Source organism: Thermobia domestica, chromosome 4 (genome assembly GCF_964235325.1).
Source record: "Thermobia domestica chromosome 4, izTheDome1.hap1.1, whole genome shotgun sequence".
Lineage (NCBI taxonomy): Eukaryota > Metazoa > Arthropoda > Insecta > Zygentoma > Lepismatidae > Thermobia > Thermobia domestica.
The window spans coordinates 7,081,971-7,092,136 of NC_137457.1; the positions used below are offsets into that span (position 1 = coordinate 7,081,971).

Below are 10,166 nucleotides of genomic sequence, written 5' to 3' on the forward strand. Positions count from 1 at the left end.
TGAAAGGTCCAGTGATCATTGTTAAACATGGTGTCACTCAAGTCCTTCACAGTAGGCTCCAGAACAGTTTCCAAATATACCCTGGCACTTGTTTTTACACCTTGCTCACAAAAGTGAAGTCTGGTGTGGCCTTCATAGCTCACCCCCCACCAAACCATGACTGAGGAGGGGTGATGACCTCTTTGAACCTTAGGAACTCTCCCACGAGCTTCTCGAGAGCTTGCTGCATTTATCCTATCATTTCGGCGGTTAAAGCTCTCTTCAATGGTAAAGATTTTCTCGTCGGCAAGGAGGATTTGCCGATGTCCATTGTTGGCGTACCGCTGTAGGAGCTGTCTTGCTTCAGTTTCCTCTGCTGCTTCAGCTGTGGTGTCAAGAAATGCTCCGTGCTCCGCCGATAAGCTCTGACCTTCAGGTCTTCAGAAAGTAACCTGGACATTGATCTTGGGGCCATGTTGAGCTCCCGTGCCATGATCATCTGCTTCCGGAGTGGATTTCGCCGCACACGAGCAGCCACTGCTTTAACAGCTGCCACTGTTCTCACACTGCGAGGACAACCATCCCTTCGCCGGCCACGTACACTGCCGGTCTCAGTATACCGCTGGATTGTGCGGTAAACAAATCTTTTGCTGATTTTCAGAAGTTTCAGCAGTTTGAAAATCTCACTTGGTGAATTTCCACCCTTATGCAAGGCAAACACTGCAAGTCTATTTTTGCACTCACTCCATTCCATGCTTAAGCGAAGCAGATCTACCCGTTCTCTTTCCCTGTTCGACACACACTGGCCAGGGCTGACCTTGAGCTAAATTGTACCTTGCCACCTGCACAACAGGTTCTACAGTCAAAGCCAAAAGTTTGTGACAATATTTATGGCTAAACTAGGTATAGCAACCGTTGTAAAAAAGAAAAAGAATCGTCGTTACGTGACTTAATAACGTGCCTGCTTGCTTAGAAATTTTTTACTTACACTAAACAGTGATAATTTAAAAAGATATGTACTATTTCACAAAAATAAAAGAAATCAAGATACGTATAGCTATATCTACTGTATGTTAAGTTAGCCCATTATGTTGGCTGGTTGTAATAAGATATAAACTACTTTGAATAATATAAGACAGAAAATACTGGTGGAAGTAAGAAGAGAATCAAATGAACATACTATAGTACACTAGGCTATAGGTTCAAGTGGCTTCTTAAAAAATAATTTTTTAATACACTTATATGTTACCAAATTTGAAAGTACTGATATTGCTGTTCTTCATTCGGTTTTATCTCAAGAAGATAATTTGTAGGGATGCGCACGAGACAAGATTTGAGACTGTCTCGACTCGAAAATGTGCTGTAATAGTGATGTCTCGACTCGAAAAATATATATTTTTCTATTGGAAGAGCTGTGTCTCGACTCGAATTTTGTCAGGAAAATTCTGTCTCGACTCGACTCGAACGCATCCCTAATAATTTGACATTTTAATCTAGATTTTAGAGTTGGTTTTTATTATTTAGAAATATTTGGAACTTGATAATAAACTGATAAGGATACTGCATGAATTACGGAAGTAATTATAAAGAAGTAATATAAATAGTAAGATTTCAAAGTGAATAATTTTATCACTATTGCAAGAATTTACACTGGTGTTGGTTATTTTTACCAACAAATGTTGAGATATATTCTTAAGGCCAGGGACATTGCGTTCTAAATCGTTGGCCTCAATTTATCCCGCCTTCAGCTTTTGATACGCTGTGGCCATACTTCACAACTCAGTATGTAGTTTCGACGTGTTTTTCTGTTTCCGAGAGTGTGCATGGAATATAACCGTACTTTAGTTTAAAAGCCCAAGTTCAAAGAACGTGGAAGAGAAACAAGACAAAAAGAGGTTTAGTACAATTTTGAAACGACGCTTGAGATATGCCGCTTATTCTTCTACGTGTCTCATGTGGGCGAGTGGCAACACTCGCTACCTTTCTAACCAAGGGGTCCCAGGGTCACTTCCGTTTTCTGTTTTCTTTTCTACTAGCATGCGTCGTGCTTTGTAGTATACTATTTGTTAGTTCATATCTTTAGCATACATTTGCAGGACTCACGAACACAAGGTGAATAATCCTTCTGAGTCCTAACTTGCTTTCACTTATCACTCCGTGCTGTTCTGTGTTCGTACAAACATTCAAACAACGTATGTCATTTCCATAGTACGGTGCTTCAGTGTGCAGGACAAACTACATATTATGTAGTTTTGAGATCATTAATATAGGGCATAAAACATAATATTTTGTGAGTCCGCCAGCAAAGAGTTGCGAAAACGACACTGTACTTTCTTGTGGTACTACCAATGGAGGGTGCATATATAACAAATTAATCTAACATTCAATAATACACTATTGAATATGGTATGGCTGCAAACGTGTTTACTGGTACTTATGCAACCATTCGTAACACCTCACAATTCTCCATACTGTATCTTTGATTCTGTATCCACTATCGACGTGATATAAACGAAAATGAAATGAAATCTTTGAGTTTTACGTCCCACTGTTATGGCGGTTAGGCTAAAGGCGACGGTGATGATGAGTGATGAATGAAATGGTGGAATGAAGAATGTTGGAAGAAACGGGAGAACCCCGAGAAAACCCACACACACGGTGTTTGTCCACCACAAAGTACACTTGGCGGGGGCTGGGATCGAACCCGGGACCCCAAGCACCAGAGGTGAACGCTCTACCACTGAGCCACCGCGGCCCCCGTGATATAGACGAATTCTATTTTAATATTAAATACTCTTTCCTTTGCAGTTCATTTTGACCGACCTTTATTTGCAAACAAGAGTAGGAGTCCTCTCCTTCGTCTGGGGAATTCCTTGCACAATTGCTCTGGAGATTTGATGTTAATATTGTTGAATACTACGCTTATAACTTCTTGTGTGCAATTCAGTAGCGACTGAGTCAAGGTCGTTCGTTTTTTTTTTTTTTTGTTATAGCGAGTCAAAGTTTTGTGCCGCCAAATTTTTCACTTTCATAACTACTAAACGCCGCCCCGCCGCTTTGGAGTCTTCGTCCTCACATTTTGTTGTTTGTTTTGATGTCAACGTTCAACTCCCAAATGCTCTCATATGATTTACGGGACACTCTGTATATTAATCTGTACTTGGCGTGAGAGAAGAGCTTTCATATTTAAGATTCGAAAACAAGTAGCTTCCGGATGTTTTATTTATCTTTATTTTCGTCTATACTGAAAAAGAAACCTTAGGATATAATTAAAAGAAAGCACGAAGTATAAGAAAGAGATGAAATAAGTACGTCACGAGCAAATATCAATTGCATTTTTACATTACTAAGAAGATAATATATATTTTTATTTAAATAACCGAGTATGATACCGTAGAACATTAGGTTATGGTAGGAAAACAACATGTACCATAGAGAGTGAAAAACAAACAATTATGCTGCAATTTACGAATTTGTGTCACCAGAAATAATGGTCCAAAGTTGAATCATTATATTAAAGAACATTGAAAAGTACCAATAATTGTTCAATCAACAGAAATTCTATACAAATATGTAGCTTTAAAAAAAGAAATCTGTTTCGGATATGTCCTTGTCCGACACAGATACAGATGGAGGGATTTCTTTTAAGATTTTCTTAACACACAGTCAAAAGCTACTATGCGTGGAGAAAGGGAGACACACAACGTAGAACCGTATATTCCAGAACTGAACCGAGTAGAAATAGAAATCGTTATAAAGACATTAAAGAAACACGAATATCCGGGCGTAGACGAAATTCCGGTTGAGTTAATTTTAGTTGGAGGCGAAAAATTTAGGAACAAGATACAAAAAATTATTCTTATCTGGAACAAGGAAGAATTGCCACGAGAGTGGAAAGAATCAATCATTGTTCCAATTCACAAGAAAGGTGACAAAACTGACTGTAATAATTATCGAGGCATTTTTTCTTTCAAAATCCTATAAAATCCTTTCAAACATCCTATTAGCAAGATTGACCCCATACGCAGATGAAATTATTGGAGACTATCAGTTCGGATTTAGACGAAATCGATCAACTATCGACCAAATATTTACCATTGGCCAAATAGTGGAAAAGAAGTGGAAATACAATACCCCGTGCATCAACTATTTATTAATCTTAGAAACTCTTATGAATCCTTTAAGAGAGAAACATTGTACAACGTTCTTACAGAATTTGGGATACCAAAAAAGCTAATTAGATTAATTAAGGTATGTTAAATGAATCCCAAAGTAAAGTCCAGGTAGGAAACTTTATGTCCACGAGCTTTCACATCGAAAATGGCCTGAAACAAGGAGATGCGTTGTCGCCATTATTATTCAACTTTGTCCTGGAATACGCTATAAGGAAAATCAAAGATAACTACCAGGACCTAGAGCTGAACAGTGTTCACCAGGTTATGACATATGCTGATGATATAAATTTAATAGGGGTTGATAGGAGAACAATAGAAAGAAATACAGAGGTCTTATTAAACGCTTGCAGGGACATACGTTTAGGAGTAAATGAAGAGAAAACAAAATACATGAAAGCGTGTCGGGACTGTAATACGCACCAACCAGCTTGGCAACGTCCGAACAGTTCTGAAATGTTTGACGATTGATGGAGAATGGACGACTGCATTCCTAGAATTTTGACAAATCTGGTAGATATACTAATTTTGGATTTTATGTTGTTGTTTTTATGACACTCATTCACTTGTTTTCGTCACAAAGAAAATATGTTTTTATCTTTTTTAATTAGTCTCCTTGAAAGTGTTTATGTAATGTTTTTTCATTTACCGTTGGGAATTTCGTTGACGTATTATTCCTTGACGATGAGGTCTTTCGATTTGTTTTTGTTTTTGGAATTGATCATCTTTAAAATTGTGTTCATAGATGATGGATCTAAATACATGTGAATATGATTTTTTTTAAAAAAAAATCATTCATGTCCCGTGCAGCATTATAATATAAATTTTCTGACCAACTTTAAAATAACTGGCTAGGGTAGCGCGCGCAAAATGTTACTTCCGGGAGAATTAGTTTCCCGTGCGGGTCGTATGTTCAGGAAAAAGCAAGAAAACTTATTGAGACAAACTCGATAATAAACAAATTCCTTGTAGATAGTCTTTGGTTAACCTAAAGATAAAAGTCACAGATGATAATACTTTCTCCCTAACATAATCTTGATGGTCTTAACATTTTTTATTTCACAAAGGACACATTGCTCTTCGTTTCGGCTAAATAAGCATTTTTTCTTAGAGAGCAAACACACTTCATAATCATTTTATGTCTTAGAAACTTGTCATTGGAACAATTTGTAATATGATTAAAAGTGTAAGATTCATTATGCAATGAGGCATTTCTCCAAGATTGTATTATTTTTTAATGTTCTTGATTTATCTTTTATATTTAATGAACATTAGATTCGAACACTTTCACTTATTTTAGCGATATTTTTTGTTAAAATTTAAACCCAATCCGAGATTACGTATTATTCTTTTCAATTTACATTTCAACATTTATTAAGGGTCCGACTTCTATGCTAGTGGTATAATTGAATCTTGATAAGTATTTCAAACAAAATTGAATGTTGCCTATCGACTTGATCTCTGTTGATAGGCTTCAAATAGGCCAGTAAGTTTGAAGATATCTTAGAGGAGAGCTATATCAGTAATATGTTGTATTATAGCAGAATCATTTATTTTAGAATTTTCACAATTATAAAATGCTGTCCTAATACTTTCTTTAAATGTATCATGATAGGGATCCAAATGTATGAATCGCGTTGCGGGATGAGACATAGTGCGCTTGATAGAGAACGTTAAAATATGAGTATGTGCGAAGTTATGGCGGCTGAGCGTCATAAGAAACGGAGGGGGAGGGGGTCAAAGTTGGTGGGAGAAATACTATAGTACGTTATGGAAATACATGAAATAAACTGTTGAATCGCAAATATAATGAAAGATAGACAATGCAAATAGGGATAGTTTCACATATTGACAAAAGAGGAATGGGCAAAGCAGATTACGAACCTCCGCTGCCATATTTAATCCCACATTCTGAAATCTGTGATGTTTTTTTTGAAAGGGAAAGGTAGTTCTGTGATATATCAATTTGGATCATCATGTTTTCATAAAGTCAATTTTGGACTTTAATTGCTATTATCTGTACTTACTCGGAAGATTTAGGATCATCGCTGATTCTCGTATGTAAAGCTTTATATCATCGCAAAACCAAAGGTAAGTTAAACATATTTACAATCGAAGAAAACTAACAATGAAATTTGATATCCGAGTTGTATACGATTACATTACTATTTATGACATTACTTGCAATTTGCTTCATTTAGTGTCGAAGAGAACTGTTCCAGTCTGGAAATGTTTTTCGATCTTTTAAATTTTTTGCGCTTTTGTTCGATATTACGTACTATATGTAAAGCCCTATTTTTCACCACTTCCTATAGTTTTCACTTAACTTTCTTTGTCCATTTTCGTAAGCAATAACAACTAGGGACGAACGTAGCTTGTGATATTTCGAGTACAGCAATGAGGTTGTAGCGGAAATAAGTTATCGGATGAGGTGGCTTTTAGGAGTGTCTATCGTGTTGCATTATGTTTGATCGTTTTTTTTGGAATATAAAGCCTTCGATTATTGTGACATCGTTGGTTCGCAAGTTCGCAACTTGCAATGATGATCCATCACCGGAGGAATACAGTGTGTTTGAAACAATTAGGGAAAACGCAGTGTGTTGGAAGAAAACGCAAGTGTAGTAAATGAGATACAAATATTAGTGATCGATGACAACTTCGAACTGGATGAAGATGGTGATGATACTGTTAATATCGATAATGATTTAGAACAGCAAGATGTTTCTAAATAAAGATCATGTTAGATCCGGAATTTACCACATCTCGTGAAGTGGATTGAGGTTGCATGTGCTTTTGTGCGTCCAAAGATATTACTGGCTGTGCGTGAAAAGTGGAAAAAGCGTGTGGTACACACCATTGTTGCACACGGTGGTCATTTCGAGCACGTGTTGTGATGGTGTCCAAAGGAATAAAACAAACCACAATTCACCAATGGTTAGAGATATGACAAAATGGACAGCAGCATTGCATTCCGGATCAAAACGTAGTGTTAACACATATACCACATGGCTACGTTTTTTATTTTATAAAGATCACTGACTTCAAAACGGTGAATTTCAAGATGGCGTCGGAAGTTTACAATCTACTCTACCTATTCGTCTTTTGCCAATATGTGAAACTACCACCATTTGCATTGTCTATCCTTCAGTATTTTTCTGATTCTAAAATTTATTTGATGTATTTCTATGACATTGCATATCCTTCCTCCCACCAACTTTGACCCCCTTCCCCTCCGTTTCTTATGGAGCTCAGCCGCTATAACTTTGCACATACACATATTTTTACAGTCTTTATCAAGTGCACTATGTCTCATCCCGCAACTCTATTCATCCATTTGGGCCAATTACTTGTAAACCATATTTTGGAAATTATTACATTTCAGTTAACCTTCTTTATGATCCCTTTTAAGTATCATTTTACTAGACACATGTTGTGTCAAGAATACTTCTTTCTTTTCAAATAGACATTTTTGTCATACAGTTCTAGTAATGATACCGTATAATTTTAGGTAATGGCCAATTACCTCCGGAATTCGAGTTCTAATTTATTGTCTGCCACCGCACTTTTCACTAGGTGGCTAGACGACTGCACTGGTTTGATGAGATCGAATTGATCTAGAAAGTAATGTCGCTTTTAATTCGATTGACAGTTGAAATCATTCGTCGCGTTAGGTCACTAAGATAATCTTGCCAAGCTCAGTTTACACGGCTGACTGACCTTAAAGCGACGTTAGTTCAAGTGAATATATCGCGAAACAAACAAACAAACACACACACACACACACATACACCCCCCCACACACACACTGCTTATTTAACATAAGTTTAGGTTCATATACAAGTTAGAGTAGAAACTATACAGAAACTAAAGTATACGGCAACTTTCATATAAGAGTTCAGTTTGTACAATATCATTAGCATTTAGCTAGAAACGTATTTCCAAAGATGAGACATACGGTTGATAGATCTCGCAACGTTGAATAAAATAATATGGACAAATATAACTTCTCATATGCGTTTGTGAGAGGAATTATTTTACACACCCTTAAATTTGTGGTGTATAATAACCACTGTAATATGTCTCTATAAAGTTTTTTTATTATGATGTTAAGAAGGTTGCGTTTTACAGCTTGGTTAATAAGATGTAGGTCAAAATAATTAAAAGCTCATGAACATAAATTTTTATATAATTAAAATATTGATTGGAAGTAAGGCATATATCAATCGAAAGTCGTATGGAAGTGAACAAAATAACAAGTTTAATTATCAATTCGTATGTATTGTTATCGAGAAAATGGAGTAAAACGGAACTACATGGTCATTTGAAGTACGTAGTTCATTATCTCTGATTCAGTTTGTTATTTCATTGTTCTGAAATTGCTTTATGTATAGCGTGGAGCAGGGGAAACGTATATTTTTTAAACCACTAGTACTCGGCAACGAGTAGGGATAATGACTTTCAGCGACCATTGGCAGATAGCTCAGACAATGCAGTTTCAGTCGCTATAAAGCAGGGGTGCAAATAACTACTCGCCCACTCCCCGGGGCGAGTGATTCATCGGCGGGGGTGAACTTTTAATCAGTAAAGATTATAAAAGTCACGATTGGGATTTCCAATGTCGGCTAGTATCATTTTTCTTGGGCTAGTAAAATGTTTTGCTTATTTTCATATATCTGCTATAAAGTGTTGGAGAGTAGAGCATAGTATGATGTAAAGAAAACCACCTAGTCTTCCCCGTTCAGTTTACACTCAGGAAAACGTAGACAGAGTGAAAAGGGCGGTTCTTGCTAGTCAGAAACGATTCACTAGGCGATTGGCTGTCCCATTGGGTATGTTACATCATTTACTTAATCGCAATTGATATAATGATCTCAAATCACAGACCCAATACTTCTGAAACGCTGGATTGTATGAGGGTATAATGTTTTGAGCTGGTACTGTAACCCGACATTCGGCATTAAAGTTTCGAAGGAAAAGATGTTGAACCGTGACCACAGAATCACTGTTTCTGAAGAAATACTGGACTGTGAAGATACTATGCTCTACGCTCGAATGCTCCATAGCTACGGAAACTATATTGTCTTAGCTGTCTGCTAACGGTAGTTCAAATTCAGTACTCCTACTCATTGCCAAGTACTAGCGTTTATAAAAAATCATGCGTTCCCTCTGCTACACCCTGTATTTACAAATATTTAATTTCATGAAATGTATACACCATCAAGTAATAGACTGCATCTATTTGTTTGTTTGAATTCTAACAATGACAGACACACTTGTCTCAGTGACACACACATATTCATAACAGTGAAAGACACTAGTTGTGAGCAGAGTGAAATTTTATCAGAAATAATACTTAGCTTGTTATTTTTCGACAGAGTGTAGTAGTTGTAATAGTGGAAAAATACTCACTCTGAATCAATGCAGTGATTCGAAGTTACAATTTTCCGTCATTAATTCACGAAGTAAAATATGCACAAAGAGAGCAAGGATTTTTGAATACCAGCTCGTATTAGCTTATCTTTGCTACTGTTGAAAATATGTCTATAATCATTCATGAGGCAGAAATAATTTATAACACCAATGACACATGTACCTAGGACGTCATGAAATATAAGCTGTAATATGGTTGTTTCTTTTGTGGTATTGACAAAATTCTATTGAGATGGACATCACAAGACCTTCTTTGAATGATATGAGGCCAATGAAAATAATTTTTCTTCACTCTACAGTTAGCACCTTACGTTTAATTTTCTATTGTTCTTAGTGACTTTGTTTTTTCTATTCTTTCGAAGTGTGAAGGTTGCTGCGAAAAATATAACGTCCAGAACTTCCTATTGTTCTTACTTATAATAGCTTCACCTTCACAAACAATCACACATGCTTTCGTGTTTCAAATAACGTACTGCAATGCAGACAAGAAGAGATCTATATTTAAACTGACAAAGAAATTAACATCCTCATAGAGATGCTGGTACTATATGTACTGTGTTTTGAATACTAAAAGTAATTCCAAAT

The 10,166-nt window shown here is 36.4% G+C and overlaps 1 protein-coding gene across 1 annotated transcript; it reads right to left on the reverse strand.

Annotated features, from left to right (window-relative positions):
• Nucleotides 1-229: 229 nt before the first annotated feature.
• LOC145683621 (uncharacterized) lies at nt 230-733 on the reverse strand. The gene has a single exon (XM_081754958.1). It carries the CDS (start codon nt 731-733, stop codon nt 230-232), a length of 504 nt encoding a protein of 167 aa, XP_081611084.1.
• Between the last annotated feature and the right edge of the window lie 9,433 nt (nt 734-10,166).

What these genes read in the sequence shown, in the direction of transcription:
- LOC145683621 (XM_081754958.1), bottom strand. Translation starts at nt 733, where the DNA reads ATGGAATGGAGTGAGTGCAAAAATAGACTTGCAGTGTTTGCCTTGCAT.